The sequence below is a fragment of the Pyxicephalus adspersus genome, chromosome 5 (genome assembly GCF_032062135.1).
Source record: "Pyxicephalus adspersus chromosome 5, UCB_Pads_2.0, whole genome shotgun sequence".
Classification (NCBI taxonomy): Eukaryota; Metazoa; Chordata; class Amphibia; order Anura; family Pyxicephalidae; genus Pyxicephalus; species Pyxicephalus adspersus.
The window spans coordinates 53,304,475-53,325,223 of NC_092862.1; the positions used below are offsets into that span (position 1 = coordinate 53,304,475).

General features: G+C 38.8%; 1 protein-coding gene across 1 annotated transcript; it reads left to right on the forward strand.

The window, feature by feature from the left end:
* The first annotated feature begins 4,563 nt into the window (after window positions 1-4,563).
* CNDP2 (carnosine dipeptidase 2) lies at window positions 4,564-19,435 on the forward strand. Its single transcript, XM_072411517.1, has 11 exons — window positions 4,564-4,724; window positions 5,843-5,986; window positions 6,972-7,134; window positions 10,350-10,438; window positions 11,461-11,661; window positions 12,302-12,386; window positions 12,632-12,792; window positions 14,189-14,353; window positions 15,383-15,524; window positions 17,620-17,767; window positions 19,268-19,435. The coding sequence occupies exons 1-11, from the start codon at window positions 4,662-4,664 to the stop codon at window positions 19,332-19,334; spliced, it is 1,428 nt and encodes a 475-aa protein (XP_072267618.1). The 5' UTR covers window positions 4,564-4,661; the 3' UTR covers window positions 19,335-19,435.
* The last annotated feature ends 1,314 nt before the right edge of the window (window positions 19,436-20,749 follow it).

Here is a 20,749-nt window from a genome sequence, read left to right on the forward strand (position 1 = left end):
TGCTGCCATCTAGTGGTTTATATGCTATACAACTATCATAGTTACTACAGTAGAACCCCGGTTATCTAGAACTCAGATAACTGGAAAATGTATGCTCCTGCAGCCCTAGCGGAGCTGTGGCATATGTCCTGCATCCAAGAACACATAGCACAGCCCCGCTAGGGCTGCAGGGGCAATTAGGGAAGCGGAGCTGTCAGTATAGCCAAGCTCTGTGATTGGCTGAGGAAAGGGCGCCTGATGACGCTTGAGCCATTAACCGGGTTTCCCTTTTCTCAGCCATTCAGCACTAGAAGTGAATGAAGACAAGTCTCCCAATTCAAGTCTAGTGCTGAATGGCTGTGAAAAGGAAACCTCGATTAAGCGGAAACTACACTTATCCGGAATCAGCCATTCCCCATGGGTGCTGGATAACCGAGGTTCTACTATATTACTTTGTTTACATTAATTTGTATATTTTAATATTTTTTGGTCACATCATGTTTTTTAATGCGTTTAGGTATTCATATCAACCTGTTGGACTAGTATCACATCTGAGATCAGCACACATTTCTAGAGAGTGACATTGATCGTCCTCAACAGATCACATCTCTGCAGCATCTTGCATTGTGACATTTATTTCCAGGCAGCACTATTGATTGAGGTGACAGGCTCCAGTGTGGAATAGGTAACGGCTGTCTTGATTAGTTTCCTGACAATGTGAAATGAAATGGCAATCAGCGTGAAGAAAAAGGGAATTCTTGCTAGATTACCTGTGTCTATAATGTCATTACAATTCATACATTTAGCAGCTCTCGTGTTTTCAGAAATCTGCAGGTAACGGTAAGTCCTCAATATTTGAAGCAGGGTTTCCTAACCTTTTTAAATAAAGGAAACCTTTAAATAATTTACTCGTCTTGGGGAGCCCCTGCTATTATTACTATTTCCTCACCTCACAGTACATTCGTGTGGTGGTCAGTGAGAAGAATGCCTCTTACATTGCAATCCAGTGGGAAGAATGTCACCTATACAGATAGCCAAAAAAATCATTGGAGTCAGTTAAACTTACCTGAGGGGCACAATATGCTCAAGGCAACCTTTGAATGATATCTAGGGTTCCACAAATCCCTGGATGTGAAACACTGGTTTAGAGACTCACCTCTAGCTGCTGAGCTGGCTCTGGTCCTGGTTAAATGAGTATTGCAAATGCTGTTGCTTAGTATGGATCCATCAACTATTTGTATTGCTCAGAACATGCAATCAGCTTCTTCCTATCATCTAGTGCACATAAAAACTGAAATTGTTAATGTCATCGATAAAGATCTAATATTGTAAAGTAAACATATAGTCAGAAAAACACACAAAGTTATTATCTAATTTGTTAAGTTAATTGAAAAGGCCATGAACATAGTATTGTCACCAATATTGCAGGGGGAGGTCAAGGGGGTCTGTGTGCTAAAAATATATTTTTTAAAAAGTTATGTTGTTTCTCTACTTAAAAGTTAAAAAAAGCCAGCAAAACATATTTTAAGGAAAACAGAACCCCTGTGACCCCCCCCCCCCCCCCTTCTCCACACACACAACAATAACAATTGCAGTGACAAAAAGTAAAATCTGAAAGAAAAAAAAATTATCTGGGGTTAGACATTAAGGGCAACATATTGTGCAAGTCAGTCTCGTGATGCAGCATTTGCTGACAGGAACAAGATTCACCAGGCAAACTGGCTCAGCAAAGCAATGTGAAATCAGCAAGATCACATGACTTGTAGATTGTACAGTGTTGTGGGTTTGTTTTGGGATAGAAAGCATTCCATCTTCCCTTTAGATGTGCATTGTCCATGTTCATCTCCTCCTGCCACTGTGCGGTGCTGCACATCAGCCACTCACATACTCAGTTTATATTGAACATTAGCTATTTAAAAATATGTATGTTTGCTAAATATTTACATAGATACTTGTTAATAAGTAAGCTTCTGAGTAACACATAATCAAAAAAGGCAGATGAACAGTCCTGGATTTCTTTAACCTTTATTCTCCATGTGCTGTAGGGTAGGATAAACAATGGGGAGTGTCATGGTTAAACTTCAGAGTACAGCATATATTGGGATCTTGTGATCTAGGTTATAACACAAGTTGTGCCTGTAATCACTGTTTTCACTATAATTACATTTATCAAGCTTTAAAAGTGATCTGGAATTCTGCTATAACTGCATATATTAGTAATGGCTGAACATTGGGGTAGTATACCAAAAACCAGCCCTGAAATGTAAAGGGCTGCCTGTAGTGAGCTGCCATGTTCTGCTGCAGGCTCAACCACCAGTAAATAGAAGAGGGTAGAAACCATTTTTTGCATGCAGTTGCAGCAGATTATGGCAGATTACCCAAAAGTAACATACTGCATTTGGCTGCACAGTTGTTCAAAGAGTTACACTATGGCCATGAACATATCTGGTTACCTGTGTAGCAGTTTGCCGCATTGGGTGCACACCAGCGGTTTTCCATGTGCCAAGGTGTAGACATTCTTACGGTTTTATACCACAGATATGGAAGGGCCCTAATATGACTAGATAGATAATAAAATACTAAAAAGCCCAACTTGTGATAAAACAGACTAATACTTACCTGACAGTGACTTAGGGCAATGAAAACATACCACAAAAAAGGTGGACTAGGCATCAGACACAATGGGCTCATTTATAAAACAGGGAATCATACATTCCCTCAAACATTCTCTAGTGGGAATCTTCCAGGTCAATGTGTTTTAATGGCAGTAACTGATTCCCTCTAGGGAATGTTTGAGGGAATGTCTGATTCCCAGTTTTATGCACAATATAGACACCAATTAACACAGCTCTGTAATCATTGATAATCAATAAATGTATCATATATAATGCTGTATGATATGTGGTGAAGTGATATATAAATATGTATGATATGCAATGAGGTGATATATAATGCTGTATGATATTCCAGATCTCCCCTTTTAACAACACTATTATTCGGCCCTCCCCTCAGGCACGTTGTCTTGGTGTCACCTTTGACTCGGCCCTCTCATTTACCCCCCATATTCAGAACATTTCCAGGTCCTGTGCCCTCTCATTTACCCCCCATATTCAGAACATTTCCAGGTCCTGTCACTTTCACCTACGCAACATCTCCAAAATCCCCCCCTACCTGTCCCCTGAGACCACCAAACTCCTTGTACATGCTCTTATCATCTCTCATCTGAACTACTGTAACATCCTCCTCGCTGGTATTCCACTAACCCGACTCTCGCCTCTACAATCTATCATAAATGCTGCAGCCAGACTCATCCATCCTTCCCTCCACTCCTCTTCCGCTCCATCTCTTTGCAGATCTCTACACTGGCTTCCATTTCACCTTAGAATCAAATTCAAGCTCCTGTGCTTTTCCTTCAAATCCCTTCACAGTTATGTCCCACTTACATTTCTGACCTGGTAATAAAATACTCCCCCTGCCGCTCTCTCCGCTCCTCCAATGACCTACTACTGACTTCCTGTCTCATAACCTCATCACACGCACGGTTACAAGACTTCTCTAGAGCTGCTCCAACTCTCTGGAATGGTCTTTCTCATCCTATTTGGCTTGCTCCTACTTTCTGCTCATTTAAAAGAGCAATCAAAACCCATTTTTTCAAACTTGCCTACCCGGCTTCTTCTGTCTTCTGAAACCCTCACTCCTTCCCACCACTACATATCTCCCCTCCTATTGTGTGTAAATTCCCCCACCTACTAGATTGTAAGCTCTTCGGGCCAGGGTCCTCTCCTCCTGTGTCACTGTTTGTATTAGTCTGTCATTTGCAACCCCTATTTAATGTACAGCGCTGCGTAAAATGTTGGCACTATATAAATCCTGTTTATTAATAATAATAATAATAATAATAATATTAATAATAATGTGGTGAGGTGATATATAATGCTATATGATATGGGGTGAGGTGATATATAATGATGTATGATGTGGGGTGAGGTGATATATAATAATGTATGATGTGGGGTGAGGTGATATATATTGCTGTATGATATGTGGTGAGGTGAAATATAATGCTGTATGATATGGGCTGAAGTGATATATAATGATGTATGATATGGGGTGAGGTGATATATAATGCTCTATGATATGAGGTGATATATAATGCTGTATGATATGTGGTGAAGTGATATATAATGCTGTATGATATGCGGTGAGGTGATATATAATGCTGTATGATATGAGCTGAAGTGATATATAATGCTGTATGATATGAGGTGATACATAATGCTGTATGATATGTGGTGAAGTGATATATAATGCTGTATGATATGAGGTGAGGTGATATATAATGGGTGAGCTGATATATAATGATGTATGATATGGGCTGAAGTGATATATAATGATGTATGATATGGGCTGAAGTGATATATAATGATGTATGATATGAGGTGAGGTGATATGTAATGCTGTATGAGATATCACACAGTAATACACTGCTGAACTCTGTGCTGCCAGGAGGGGGAGGGGTGTATGAGGCCAGCACAGCTATAGGGATGCCGGAATGCCGCGGCCCAGCATAGGTGGGCGGGGCTTTGGTGGAGGAAGTGCCTTTCATATAGACATTGTATACTCGGGGACCGGCTCACTTACATCTCTGCATTTACCGGCACCTCGTATCACGTGTCCTCACCATGACCGACGTTCTGCCTAAGCTGTTCCAGCACATTGACAGCCAGCAGGAGCTGTACATTACGGTACCGCCTGTCCGTGCATGTGTCTCCTATAGGACGTATATGGGGCTCCATTACAACTCTCTGCAGGGGGAGGACAGATGTTCATGCCGGGGAGAGAAGCTCGGGACATTTCATAGTTTGGGCTGGGGTTTAGCGAAGTAATTTGCATGCTTTAAACAGGATAAGTTTTTATATAATAGTAGCAGGGGAGAAATGGGTAAAACATCTGTAAGTTGTTTGTTTCATGTGTGTCCCCTTGGGGATATTTCCTGCACTTCCTGTCCTGTAGACACTGCTGCAGTTGTAAGACTTCTCCTCCATTCCTGTCCTGTTGATAGCTGAGTATTCAGTGATTGTAGTCACTGTGACATGTGTCTATGGATGGACATTACTGGGCCACACATAATACCATAGGTAGGTCATTGCCTCCTAGCAGGAAATACCTAGACATTTCATGCCAGGTACCAGTAAATGCTGACATACTGGTATGCGGCACTGTCACCTGGGAGTGGTGGAAACATCCCCAGCTTTGTGCCAAATCCTGATGTACAGGAGCTGTGATTGGTCACATGGGAGTGGAGAGAGGGTCCCCATCCCGGTATAACCCCTTCTCTCTCCTCAGCCAATCACTGAACGCCTCATATTCTACATTATAGTCCCAGAATATAGGGTATTCTTCCCATATGATCTGTCACATGATCCTCTATACCCAGCAATACCAGCTACTTCCTTCTTCTTAAGTAGAACAGAGTGGAAGGAGAATAAAGAAAGGTAAATATATTATAGGAATTATATTGTGTGTTAATTCCCCCACCTCCTAGATTGTAAGCTCTTCGGGCAGGGTCATCTCCTCCTGTGTCACTGTCTGTATTCGTTTGTCATTTGCAAACCTAATTTAATGTACAGGGCTGTGTAATATGTTGGCGCTATATAAATGCAGTTTAATAATATTATTATTAATAATAGGAAAGGACAGAGGATTAAAGCCAACTTGTTGCTTTTCCCTTTTGCTTTAAACTATAAATCCCAAATAAACTTGACATTCAGGTGGTTGTAGCACGTGGGCGTGTGGGTAAGCACACAATCCTGTCAAAGGGGTACAATTGTCTATATTCTGATTGTGTTCTCTCATCCTGTAGAGGCTGACAGAATGGGTTGCCATCCAAAGTGTGTCTGCGTGGCCCGAAAAAAGAGGAGAAATCAAGAAGATGATGGAGGTGGCTGCCAAAGAGATTGAGCGCCTGGGTGGCAGTGCAGAGCTGGTGGACATCGGGAAACAAAAGGTAACCTGCCTGATGCTAACTGCACTTCCTGTGTTTTGTAAATGAGGTGCAGGATTCCAGACTGACTGATGAAAGTAGTCGGCTATGTTCACACTGGTTGGGAAGTTGCGTTGCGATTACCACTTCCTTGTGCCAGGGAAGAAGCTATATGTAGCTTTTCCCAGCGACAGCCCCATAGAGAAGGAATGGCGCAGCAGTGAGCAGTACCAGTACCACCCACTGCCACCAGCTGTCGAATGTGCAGAAGATGGTTCTTTATGAACCTGTGCTGTGGTGCGAATGATGAGTAGCTGGCAAGGTGCCAGCTGCTGGGAGATATGACATATTAAACAGGTCTGACTCTGCCATTAAAGTGAAGCTTTGAAGTCTTCTAGCAGTCACCTCTGCTACCTGTAGCATATAATAGGAAATGAGAGATTATTCGTTTTTGCAACTGAAAGATGTTTTGGGGATATTAAAATAGTTCTCCAATCAAAATAAAAGTTCAGCCTTGACATGCATACAGAAAACACCTTCTCCGTACTTTGCAGCTGTATTGTGGTTGTTTGAGGTGCATGGGGGGAGTCAAAAGACACATTATAAAAGATGTCTATCTGACATCACAGCTTTACTGTTGAAGGGAAATATGTCCTGGTTTACACAGGAACATTTGTTTGCATATCTTCCCCAGTTTTGATTGAGTTTAGCTGAAGGGGGTTGTGAGGTTTCAGATTTCTGTTGCCAGTGATGGATTTACCATTGTAGAACAATGCAGAAGACATTTTTGATTGCAATCTTTCACAATTCTGCTTGGTAAATATTTTCTGGTTGGACAGGAGGAATGTGGTTGTGGTGCAATCCTGAATTAAATTTCCAGCTTGTATTTTTACATGTGACAATTACACTCAAGGAAAGCAGTTGGTTCTAGGCAAGCTGACACATGCTTTGTATAATTTATTAGTAATTGTTCTTTGTAATTTTAAATCTGTCACTTTTATGTTCCTAGCTCCCCGATGGCTCAGAAATCCCTCTTCCTCCTATTATTCTGGGCAGACTGGGTTCAGATCCTGGCAAGCAGACTGTGTGTGTTTATGGGCACCTGGATGTCCAGCCAGCAGCTTTAGAAGATGGGTGGGACAGCGAGCCATTTGTTCTGGAAGAAAGAGATGGTAAGTGTGCAGGTTCTTGAGTAAACATTTGTAGTAAAGGTAAGCTGAAGCATCACTGTGTAATATTCTTTTACTGACCTGTATGTATAATTCCATCTGGTGCAGGGCCATATTTATAGGAGGGGTCAACAGGACATGTCACCTAGACTTGATGATCCTTACATCTGAGCAGTATGCTTGCACTCCAACACAGTAAAAAATAGCATTCTGCTAGTGAGTGTCACCTTCTACATCCCAGAGAGTTTGATGCTGTTTTCTAGTACTGTATGTGTGTGATAGTGCAGCAAGTGTGATCATTGTGATATGTTTCAAATTTTCAAAAAGATTTGGTGGCACATTAATATGCTGCATAAGATCCATTCCTGAATAGTATGTGATTGAAACCCACAAGCTACCTCTTAACCCAGGACATGGACTGTAAGGATGACCCAAGCCGCAATTAAACCAGAACTAAATTTCTGCAATTAAGAACTGTGAGCAGGCAGTTTTTTTTTTAATTGCAGAAGTCATCTGCCTATTCATGATGTTTCTGTTCACTATGTGCATGTGTAGCTCAGTCTAGGATGCTGGCATATACATTTAAGAAAAAGATTGTTCTACACAGAAGCAGTCAGCAGATATAAAATTTTACTTTGATAGAGAAAGAATAGTATGTGAGAGAAAATTATTGTAGGCACTGCAGTGAGATCAATGGTCCTGCTTTATTTACCAAGTGCTGTGGTAAGACAATAAGTTGGCTTAGTCAGAATGACAAGCTACTCCCTAAAGCAAAAGACATACAGGAACTTCTAAAATTGAATGTTTTTGATTTTGTGCCTCTACTTCCTTTTTGTTGCATGTTTTAAGAAGTTCTTGTTGAAGTTTGCTGTGGTCATTTAAAACTCCAAACTGCAAATGTGCAGAAGAAGATTTTTTTTTCACTGAAGGAAAAGAGATGCCGATCTCGCGCATACAAAGTTTTTTTTTTTCCCAGCCCTTTTACAGTGGGCTATGTCACCCGGTCTCAAGCTTGTGCAGTGTGAGATCAGGTAATGAATCCAGAAGAAGGTAAAAAAAAAACTGAAGATGGCAGTGCCTGGCACTTCCTGCGTGTCAGGACAAAGGCAAATTCCAGGACGACGTGGGTCCCGATCAAAAGTGATAGCAGATATCTCATTGTTCATGTTTGAGCTACTGCTGTTCCCACTGCCCATGTAATATTAGCCAAAGATTGTTTTAACAATAATTTATTCCTAAATAGTTCCTTGGGTTGTCCTTTGATTGTTTAGGGAATATGATTAGTTCCACCACTTAATAGACATTTTACACTTCATGTAAATGTATTAAGCTAAATCTCATTCTTTATGACTACCAAATATATTGTAGGTATTTAATGTTATTGGACAGATCCCATCTGGAATATTTGCAGTGAAAGAAGACTAGCTAATCAGGGTTGTTATTGAACACTATCAAGCACAATCTGGTCATGTATGCACACCTACTGTGCACAGATACATTACAATTTTTTCAATGCAAGAAGTGTTTTGAAAGAATACTATTTGTATTCCAAGTTCAAGTTATGGATCAAGTTGTTTTACATTTAACATGTCTGTTATATGCATAGAATTCCATAAAACAATATAGTTTCTTATTAACAACTGCAATTGTATGCTGAATTAGCAATGTAAAGAAGTGTAAGTGTACATGTTTGTATTTTAACCTAGTCCATAGTCCTCAATTGAAAGTGACATTAAGATATGCTACACAGTAGGAATTAAAGTCTGTATATATCTAGCTAGCATACAGTATATGTCTGCTCCCTGCTCCCGTATATCATTTAAAAACATTCCACAAAAAATTGTTTGTCTAAAACCAAAGCATATATATATATATAATCTCAAAGCGAACATTGAAAAAAAATAACTTCTCCTTTCCTTTAACATCAGTTTTCTTGACAGCCTCCATACACTGCATTGTATGGTCACACCAGGCTATAATACCTGGATGATGGTAGTGCAGACAGAAACCCCTCCGGTCATCAACAACTTTTATTAACCTAGTCTCATAGATTCAATAATGTGACATCTTTTTTACTTCTTTCTTTTTTTAATTTCACTACCTTGCAAAAATGTTGCTTTCTTAACAATGGAGCACAGGAAACACTATAACACTAGCTTGCACATATTGTGTATTGTCAGCAGTTTCTGTAACAGTCACTTTAGCTATGATTTGCAAGAGCAAAGGTTTCTTGGAGCCCACAGTGCTATCTCTGTAGATACCACAAGGTGACCCATCCTGGCTTTTCTTCTATCAAGGGATGATTGCAATCATTCCAACGACCCTTTCTTATGCTACATTGTCTTTTAAAGTGCATTTTTGCTGTTTCAATGATATTCTTCACCCTTTAGTATTCCTTCATAACTTATGGACAATGGATCATATACTTCCCTGTGTGTGTATATGTATATACATATATACGTATATAGGCTTTTTAAACAAATTTACTTAAGAAATCCAGAAAAACTACGCACTAAGTCACATGCTGGTTTTCTGCAAATTACTATAATACTATATAGCTAAACTGAAATAACCTGGGTTGCTGAAGACAACTATATATGGCAGAATGTGTGGGAGATAAAAAGGCCCTGCAGTAAGGCTGAACCAAATATCTGCCAAGATGGTAAGGGTGGGGTATGCACATGGAGTTCCTATTCTTCATAGTCATGCTAAACTACTGATCAAGTAGTGTAGTGTGGCACCTCCTGACTGGTATTTATGTTGGCATTGGAAGACATGCCTGAAGCAGACTATTGGTTCCTTCTCAGTCTGACAGCATTTCTTTGCTAAAAATGTTCCTATCTTTGAACAATAAATACCCCTACAGAATTAAATTTCTCATTTGGATCAGTTGTGTTTTGGTTACAACTTTCTTGGGCTAATTATTCAGTCCATATGCATATTTATTAGATCTTTATGGAAGAGCAAATAAACTGGCTAGTTACATGTGCATAGTTTACGTTGTGTATATAAGTAATTAAGTCACCAAGATTGCAGATCTAGCAGGTATTGAGCAGATTTGCACCTTTGAACCCATAAGGGTGCTGACAGTTCAAATCAGAAATTTCAAGATTACATATTGGCTGAACTAGTCTATTACACTGTTTATTACACCATAGATAAACGTGAATTTCAGCAACTAACTGCATTATCTTCATTAATTATTTGTTTATATCTAGGTAAGCTCTATGGGAGAGGCTCTACAGATGACAAAGGTCCAGTGCTTGCATGGCTTAATTGCATTGAAGCTTATCAGCAAACAAAGCAGGTAAGGACATATTAGCTGTGGCATTACTGAACAAAGATAAAATTATAGATTACTATTTTTTATCTCACTTCCACCACTTCCTACGCAGTCTGTAGAACGTCCACCACCATCTTACCACCCAATGGATAATTAAAATATTGTTATCACCATATTGAATTAATTATATAAATGCACTCACAGGTAGTTGCACCGCTGTCAGATGAAGATATTGAACCCCCCCCCCTTCCCATTTACTGTAGGACTATGAAGGTTGTAACTTGGCTCCTTGGACATCCACTTGGCCTTGGGCTGCTTCTAGGGTTGCTTTGTGGGGAAGGATTACAAGTAAAAATGCCAGTTTGGTTGGAAGATTAGTGTTCTTCACAATTAAGTTCTTATCAATCCCATCAGCACAAGCCCACGGACCCTTTACACAAGGCTTTAGGATGCTGAAAAGCTTATGAGAGTAAAGGTGCGTACACACTTCCATTTTTATCGTTCCAATCGAACGACGAACGATCGATTGGGCAAAAAATAGTTCGTAAAAAAGTAACCAACGACGCCGACGAACGAGGAAAGTCGCTGGAAACGAACGACCGGACCGGCGGATCGGATTGGACGACGATCGTTGAACATCGTTCGTGTGTACGGTCGTTCGTTGATCGTCCATGTTCAGAGCATGCGTGATGAACGAACGTCCGTTCACTTTCCTGTCGTGCACATAGTTCCTCTATCGCTTAAACGATCATATCTATTGTGTGTACAATATCTATGAACGATCGTGTCGTTACCTCTATGTGCAGGATCGGTGCTATACGATCGTTCGTGTATATCGTGCAGGAACGTTCGTCGTTCGTTTTCCGACGATAATAATTGGAAGTGTGTACGTAGCTTTAAGGTGTCCTCTGCCTGGCTGTATTTTGTGGCATAGGTGCTGGTTTTACTATATAAAAATGTATTAGACACAATAAAATATATATATATATTTTTATTTAAAAAATCACTTATTAATAACTGAAATGCTTACTTCTTTTCCATTCAAGGAACTTCCTGTCAACCTGAAATTCTGCTTTGAGGGAATGGAGGAGTCTGGATCTGAAGGCCTGGATGATTTGATTATTTCCAAGAAAGACACTTTTTTCAAGGATGTAGACTATGTTTGCATTTCTGACAACTACTGGCTTGGGAAAAACAAGCCCTGCATTACATATGGACTACGCGGTATTTGCTACTTTTTCATTGAGGTAATAATATTGTTCTAGAGGACACAATCTTTTGCCACTGTCATTCCCAATCCTGGTGCAGGCACACACTACTTATCTTCCAAAGTTCTGGATTATTACCAAGTGACATATCTTTATGCATCACAAAGCCGAATCCTCCATCTGATAATTTTCTAGTTAGAGTGGATCTAAACTAAACCAACAAAAAGCCTCTATGAGGTTGAGCTAATTGACAAAAGAGATATGCTGCGCATACTTGCTGATTTTGGTAGAATCTCAATACCCACCGATGAGCACAGTTCCATTTTTAGACTCCTTTTGGGCACTAAAAAATATCATTTGTTTTCAGTTGATTTTTATTACAATTGAACATTGATCTAGTTGCTTTTACAATGTGTTCAGTTCTTGTGTATTCCTACTGTTCTAAAAAGATCACTAAAAATATTTTCAACATAAAGACTTAAGTTGTAGCAGAGAAGACGTGAAAAAGACTACATAGAGGACATTTCTGCTATAAGCCTTTATTCTTTGTAAACCCCCAACACTCATCGTAAAATAGATAGAAAACTAAACTCTAATAATTTAGGGTGGATATAATATTTAGTTTTCCTTCTCCTGCCAAGTGATGAACAGGTAATTGTATCTTTTATTCTCTATGTAGGTTGAATGCTGCAACAAGGATCTTCACTCAGGGGTCTATGGAGGTTCTGTACATGAGGCAATGACTGATCTCATTTTTCTAATGGGTAAGGATGAAGCACAGCATTAAGACTCACAATATCCACATTTGGGTAAATTGGTTGGCGTGGATTAAAAGATAAAAACTAGCATGCAGTTGCTGTGGGCAACATTAGCAGTATTCCACCTGCAGTTTGCCTCCAATGATTGTGAGACTCCATTTTCAACATAGAATAAAAATATAAGCATTTGGTCATCTAATAAATGTATATTTCCTCTGATAATTTACTGGGGTTTCTTTCCTTTTCTTTAGGAAGTTTAATTGACAAGAAAGGTAAAATCCTTATTCCTGGAATAAATGAAGCTGTTGCATCTGTGTCAAATGAGGAAAAAGACATTTATGATAAAATTGACTTCGATCTTGAAGACTTTGCTAAAGATATTGGTACTGATAGGCTTCTGCATGACACAAAGGTAATGGATCAATGTAAGGATGAATCTATCTCTCAAAATTCTTGGTAAAATGGAAAATAATTTAGTTAATTTAAAAAGTAATCATCATTTCTTGATGTGGTTTTGAATAATATTTTAATATGTGTAGGCAAACTACTTCTTCATCATCCTCTAGGTCTTATTTAGATCTTTACACTGCCTGCATTTTTAACAAAAACAAAAAGTTTATTGATGTAATCATAATAGAAGAGCTGCACCAATTTGTGTCTTATAATTTGTATCCTTAATATGCCTATAATTCAGACTTTACCCTCTCCAGCTTTATTCTTATCTCAGTAGCAACCTCATTCAATATATATTTCTTATTAGACCATTTTTGGCACCTGTGCATGGAGACCTTATAATTCTGTATGGAGCTGTCCCAAATAATGAAGCTGCATCTTGGGATGATCCCATGCAAGTCAAGGGTCATACAAGTTGATGAGAGCTATGTGCAAGGTGTGGTTGACAGCAAAGAGAACTTAAGCCACAATGCAGTACATAGTACAGCAGAATTTTTGGCTTTTTCATGGAGGAGAGTGAGAGGGGTGGTTAGAGGTACTAAAGGTACTTCTAACGTCATCTGCATAGCAGTCTAAAACCAGTGTGCCTCAACAAGGATTCCATGAAACCCTAGGGTTCCTCCAGAGTTTTCCAGTGGTTCCTTGAACAATGAGCAATTTGTGCCTCTCAGGTCAGTTAAAGTGACACCAATGATGTTTTTGACTGGCATTCTTCCAACTGACGACCATGGTAATGTACTCTTGAGTGGATTTAGTAATTAAATTCATGTAAAAAGGTTGGGAAACTCTCATCTAAACAATTTTGAATCCTGTTATTATGAAATGCACAAGACGCATATATAAAATAAAAATAATTTCCTTTACGACTGAGCCAAATCCTCTTTTGTGTCTCCTGTGCTTCCCATCCCTGACGCTGCAGATCACAAGCTGTGCTGTCAATCCAGAAAGCAGTGGGCAGAACTTTAGGTGGTTAGGTGCTGATTGACAAGCTTGTGATCATACAGAAAGTCACATTCCTTGCAACATTTTTTTTAATGAGAAGCCAAAGTTAAATTCAAAAAGTACATGTTTTAATCATACATAATATATGCACTTTTGACAGGCTCTCTGTAAGAAGAACAGGTGGAATGCATATGGCAAGAGTTAGGTACAAAATGTATGTTTTTGCACAATACATAGCAATGAAATATAAAAAAGTTGCCACAAAAGACTTTTCCTCTACAGGAACATTTTTCAGCCTCTAAACAGATGGAATGTATATTTAAATTAACAATAATATGTTCTCTAGTTTGTAAATAAATAAATACGCTGACAGAATCAGACTCATGCTGTGACACATTTTATCTTTGTTTCAGGAAAAGATATTGATGCACAGGTGGAGGTTTCCATCTCTGTCTCTCCATGGCATTGAAGGAGCTTTCTCTGCAGGTGGAGCCAAAACAGTTATACCTAGAAAAGTCATTGGAAAATTCTCCATCAGACTTGTTCCAGACATGAACCCCGATGATGTAAAGAAACAGGTAAGATTGTTTTCCTTCCCAGAATTTCAAAAACGTTCAATAATTTAGGTGGAGCTCTGTGTACAAAATAGATTGAATCATGTGTGTTTATCTGGTGAAAGTCTAATGAATGTAGGCTTTTAACCTAGCCCAATTGCCAACCCTAAGAATAATCAAAATTAACCAATACCGCAGAAAGTAAGGTTTTTAAAGGCAAATAATAATTTTATAATATTTGCCTTTAAGAACTGTACTTTCTGTGTTATTGGTACAAAATAAATTGCCCGCCATTCCCAAGTTCAAAGGGTAAGGTTATGAATATAATTACATAGAGAGAATGAGTAGAGGTTTGGGTTCTTTGTAATGTGTATGAGAAATAAAGTTGTCAGGACTGACACCATGTGGTTTGGAATTCATAGCTGTGTTGTAATGTCAAAGAAGAAGGTAGGAGTGTGCTATATTTCTGGCACACCACAACAGTTATTCTGTACTTTTATCAAGTGTAAAAAGATAATGTGGACATATTCAAGGGATACATATTTCTGGTTTTATATCTCTTCAAAAATGCTGATACTGGAAAATTGCTTAAGGATCTTGTCAGAGATGCAGTCTGCTGCTAACCTTTTGCCTCTGCTTAACTGAAACAGCTGGAGAGGGGAGGAAGCAGCAGCTGCTATGGGAGGGCAGCAAGTACCATAAATGTAAATAAGAATGAAGGATATGCACGTAGAACATGTAGACAATTATGTCTGGGTGATAAGGCAGCTTTGAATTTTGGTGCATAGATGTTATCAGCACTATACAGGAAGTATTGCACACTGAATTCGTAGCAGGATCCTCAGGCAATTTTAGTACTTGCTGCATTTTTAAAAGGACAACAACGGTGATATGCATGTATTGGACAGCTGTGTTGATCATTGTAAAAGACAAATAATAATTTTAAATTTAGGCATACTGATAATAAGATATGTTTTCCATTTTAGTTTTGTTCAGTTCGTATTTGTCTTCTGCATGCCAGACTAGGCTTAACACAGCATATTTACCTTTAAGGTAGAAGATTACTTAACCAAGCAATTTAAATCGTTGGAAAGCCCTAATAAATTCAAAGTCACAATGGGCCACGGAGGAAAGCCTTGGGTGTCTGACTTTAACCACCCTCACTACCTTGCTGGAAGAAAAGCCATGAAAACAGGTATGATAACAAAAACCCAGCCAGTATGAGTGGAGTGTATTGGAGTCTCTATTTGTATTTACATGGTGCTATAACATTCTGTCTCCATGTACACTACAGGTGGTTGTAAAAAATAAAATGAAATCAGTGGCTTAGAATTTACCAGGGAACATTAGTTGATCATCATACATTCATGCCAAAATAGCCTTGATGTGAATGTATCTAGACCAGGGGTGTCAAAGTCTGGCCTGCAGTGTCCTTTTTTTTTTTTTTATTTTTTTATTTTTTTTGGCCCCCAACGGAATCCTAAATACGAACTGCAGCTGGCCCGTCACTGCATTGAAATAGCGACGCTACTACAATTCCCGCCTTCATTTGCATCTATGGACCATTGGGCTCTCTGCCTATGCGTGGCCCCGCATTGGACTGTTTTAACGATGCAAGTAATCCTGGGAGTTGTAGTAGAGGCATCACTCGCATCTATAAACCAGCAGGCTCCATGCGTGGCTCTGCATTGGACTGTATTATAGACGAAAGTAATGCAGGGTATTGTAGTAGCGGTGCTATTTCAATGAAGAGGGAGTTCCAGCGGCAGGCCCCGCATTGGCTGCTCTGTCATTTCCAGCACTTCCCCTGAGCTACACGTGGGAGGTGCCAGAAGGCTTTTGAAGTTACAGGGGCTTCAAGTTTAGTGCAAGCGGATTTTATAAGCATCTTCAATTTTTTCAATAAAATGCAAGGTTGGCCTGCGACTTTGTCCAAGTTTTTAATTTTGGCCCACTGTGTACTTGAGTTTGACACCCCTGATCTAGACATATCAGAAATGGTGCGCATAACACAATAAAAAGGCACAGTTGTATTTAGTGGTTTATATCCGGACAATTTACAGATCATTTTACCTTACCCCTAAGGGAACTCCTAAAGCAATTTTTGAGTGTACACTAGTAGTACATTAGTGTGATCAGCCAGATATACAAATATTTGCTTAGTGGCACATGGATAAAAAAAAGTCCACCTCGAAAGTTGCTTGTAATTCGCATGATTTTTTACACATACACAGTCCAATGCTCCAGAGCATTTTCATGTCATGCCAGCCAGCAGTATTCAGCCCAGTTTTCAAATCTCAGATGCCAATTCAGCAACAAGATAGTTAAAAGCATTATAAAAAAATGTACACTTAAAATTAGCAACCATAACAATCAACCACTATGTACTAAATAACACTCTAGCCAAATCATACCACGGTAGCCACTGCTCAAATCTCCCACACCACTTTTTCTATTTTGCTATGTAATATACATGATTCCTGCAGCAACCTTTGCTGGACACCTCTGTCATGCAGATGTGCCTTATTGACACGCAGTAAATCAGTGCTGCCAGCAGAGGGCCTACTTCTTCTGTACTTGTTTATTGCTTGATCCCAGCACTCATCCAGGCAATCAACTCTTGCAAATATTCCTAGTTTGTGGTGAACCCCTAGGGACCTTTTGAGAAATCCTATATTACACCAATGTAAACTGGATTTTTTTTTAATATATACTCTACTCATTATTAATAGCTTCAAAAATGTCAGCCATCAAATACTGCCAGAGACACCAATTTGTCTGGTTTATATGTAGAGTTCCCTTTGTATCTTAGTGTCCACTAACCAACTTGCAGATGTTAAAAAACTTTATATATTCAGTGAGAACCTCAGAGGCCTGTGACTCATTTGTTTGCAACACACAAATGATTGGCAAGCTTGTATAATATAAATGAGCATTTATGTGGTGAGTCTTGATATGTTTTGTAGGCTTTGCTTATTTTAATATACCAGTTCCTCAAGTTTTAAATCTACTCCCATTTAAATATGCCAAGAATTTAATCTGGATAAACCCTGCCTTCTCCACAGCAGTTGTAAATTATGGACCTTCATTCACAGCACCTCCATTTCTACCATTATTTTTTCCCCATTTTTGGCAATAAATAATAAAATAAAACACCAAAATAGTGAAAACATACCAAAAAAATCACTCTTTTTACTTTTTATTTTTAGATGTCCATGCATGTGTCCGTTTGTTCTGTTTTTTATATTTTTTCTTATGAAATGAACACATTTATCTGTCTACTTCTACAGTCTTCAATGTTGAACCAGACCTAACCCGAGAGGGTGGAAGCATTCCTGTGACGCTCACCTTCCAAGAGGCCACTGGCAAAAATGTCATGCTGCTGCCTGTGGGCTCTTCAGATGATGGAGCTCACTCCCAGAATGAAAAACTTAACAGGTATTCAAGACTTTTATCATCATCTCTTATATGATAATGAAAATGAGATACTAAAGGGGAATACATACCAAAGTTTCTAGATAGTACTACAGTTATAAAGCAAAGCCATCTAATATCTGGTACAGCTTGCAGAAAAGCCTAAAAGGCAGTGCAAAAAAACATTAACCAATCTGATTTTAGTTTAATACAATATGAGTAATCAAAATAATCCGATCAACTGATGGTGTACTCTACTTACTTCCCTATTAAAGAAGAACTGCACTAATGTGCATCAGACTTAGTAACACAAGTTTTTTTCAGACAAAGTGCATTTCTTGCTGAGATTGTCTGACTGTTATAGGCATACAAGTGGAAAAAATGTTTTAATAGAATTGAGACAGCGTAACAAATTCTTAAAGCGGAACTAAACTCGGTGGTATTGGTGAGCTTCTGCCATAGTCCGCAAGTATGCACATATGTGCATACAGGTCCAGAACCTGTCATCACTGCATCCTAGGGTGCCGCCATCTTTACCCCCAGCTCCATGGTGGACTTCTGTGAAGACGATCCTCTTCTGTCATTGGTTGACCTATGTGCAGGGGTTATATTATCCCCGGTGGCTAGCATTTCTGCAGCTCTAAACTACATGCACCTTGCAGACTAGAGCTGACACAAAAGCCGCCAGGAGCCAAGGAGTAGTTTTTTGACAAAAGCAAGATGGCATGTACTTCCTCCTGGTGGTTTTTTGTTGTTTCAGTTTAGGTCCACTTTAAAGATTTCAATCTGTGAGAGGTTCCATGAACTGGACAACATTTCAGGCAAAGTTAAATATTTGATCAGCTCCATTTACACTGGGAAATGAAGTGTGCCAGCTTTGTAAACAAATATGTTGACAAGGAACATACAGAAAACAGGCAAAAGCAGAGGGGTGAGTCAATATTGTGCTATTGCTCTCTCACTGTTCATTTGTCTGTGACATCCCCTTCCTGGCTGATCTGTGTGATGGGGCTGTAAACCTTATGACTAGATGGACAGACTTGCAATTTATTCCGCTGGAGTTCAGCTTTAATACGTTTCTGGATTGGCAGTTGCCTTTCACAGTGAGAAAAGGGTTAGTTTTATGAACGTATGTAATGGCAGTCCAAAGGCCAGTAACCCATACCAATAGTGTTTCATCTTGTTATAGTCTGGGCCCTAAAAGCTGAACTATGATTGGTTGTGATAAATTACTGCACTTTGATCTTTGCTCTGTGCTGGTTTTATAATCTTGTGTATTTCCAACAATGCTTAACCTGTTCATTTATCTAGTAGATGAATCTTCATTTATTTTATGTCTGCTTTTTAATAACGGTGTTAATCTGTCAGACATGACATTTTTTTGTACAAAGTCAGTCATGGACATTTTAACAAATCAAATGGGGGATCAGATTATTATTATTTACCAGTGCACACATTCCCATTTCTGTTTTACAGTCTTGTATATAAACAATTTGTGGTTACAAATCATCTAATCTTTTTCAGGTACAATTACATCCAAGGAATCAAACTTCTGGGAGCTTACTTGTACGAGGTGTCTAAACTGGAATAATCTCATAATCAACCAAACGGCTATTATCAATGTAACTGTACAAGAGAAACTTTTTTAAGAATCAAAACTAGTGGACACAAAATAAAAAAAAATGAAAAATGTATTTGTTCCTTGTTTTTTTCCTGTCATTTTTATTGCAGATTTTGTTTTGAGTGTTTATAAATGAGTCTTCTACAGTCATTTACGGTTCAAATAATCAAGTGCAAGCTTCCAATACACAGAGATCAAACTATCCTCAAATCTCTTGCAGACTACACACTGACAACTAAAATAAAGAATCAAATGACATTCTCTGCTAAACAGGTTCAGCAAACTTGATTTATTTCCAAAACAAGTATTTAGTCTCCTGTGTAGTTTTTAAGTAAGCAGTTATTCTGCTTTTTGGAATACAAGGTTTTAAAGGGACCTTTATTTCCCTCATAAGTATTAGAAAGTGTCAGTATAGTCATCCTATAAACAACTTGTGCCTAAGAATTTAGTGCACTGTTTGCAGGATTAAAATCTTTCCCTCTCCTATTCGGCATGATTTTAGAACATCATTTTATCAGATTAGACCAGATGGAATACTAGATTTTATCAGCAGGAGGCATTATATACAAAATTGGATACTACAGTTTCCAGCACAGAAATACAGTGGTTACCATGTGCCTGCTATTGCTGACCCCTTAGGAAATTGTGTGTTGTCAGTCTGTCATGCTGATCCTCTGTCTCCTTTTCTGACTGACAATAAGAACGCAGATCAGGAGTACATATGCCTCTTGCTGTGTACTTGGTCTAAACCACTGACCTTGTATCATTGATTTGAATTGTGGCTTAATCCTAGCTTTTAGCTTACTATAAGCCTAATAAACACAAGTGACCTGATTTATTAAGACTCCCCAAGGCTGAAGAGGATACACTTTTATCAATGAAGCTGGGTGATCCAGCAAACCTGGAATGGATTTCTTAAAAGTAATTTGCTATTTGTCAGCAAATGTTTTAAATCCTGGACCAGATCCATTCCAGGTTTGCTGGATCACCCAGCTTCACAGATGAAAGTGTATCCTCTCCAGCATTGGAGAGCTTTATTAAATCAGGCCCAATGATGGTAATATTTAAACATACAAGGAACTGTACTTTATGAAACATAGAGAAAAAAAAAGTTGAATTGGAACAACACAGTCCATTCCTATTTTGGGAAAAAACAGTGCTGCCAGTACAACTAACGAATAGTCTGGAGGCTGGTGAATTCTGTCTTTGCTACCTTGAAAACCTACAATGGTCAAAACATCTTCAGTGCTCAACATACAGTTGGGGGTCAGATGTCTGTATTTTTTTTTTTTTTTTTTGCTGGGTCTAGTAAGCCTATTCTGACGAATGTGTGGTTTAATAAAAATTTTCTAAATACAACCCTCCCTCTTTGGATTCTTTGATAT

Coding starts and splice junctions, on each gene's coding strand:
- CNDP2 (XM_072411517.1), top strand. CDS start 4,662: ATGACCGACGTTCTGCCTAAGCTGTTCCAGCACATTGACAGCCAGCAG. Junction 5,987..6,971: donor TGGACATCGGGAAACAAAAG/GTAACCTGCCTG, acceptor TTATGTTCCTAG/CTCCCCGATGGCTCAGAAAT. Junction 10,439..11,460: donor CTTATCAGCAAACAAAGCAG/GTAAGGACATAT, acceptor TTTCCATTCAAG/GAACTTCCTGTCAACCTGAA.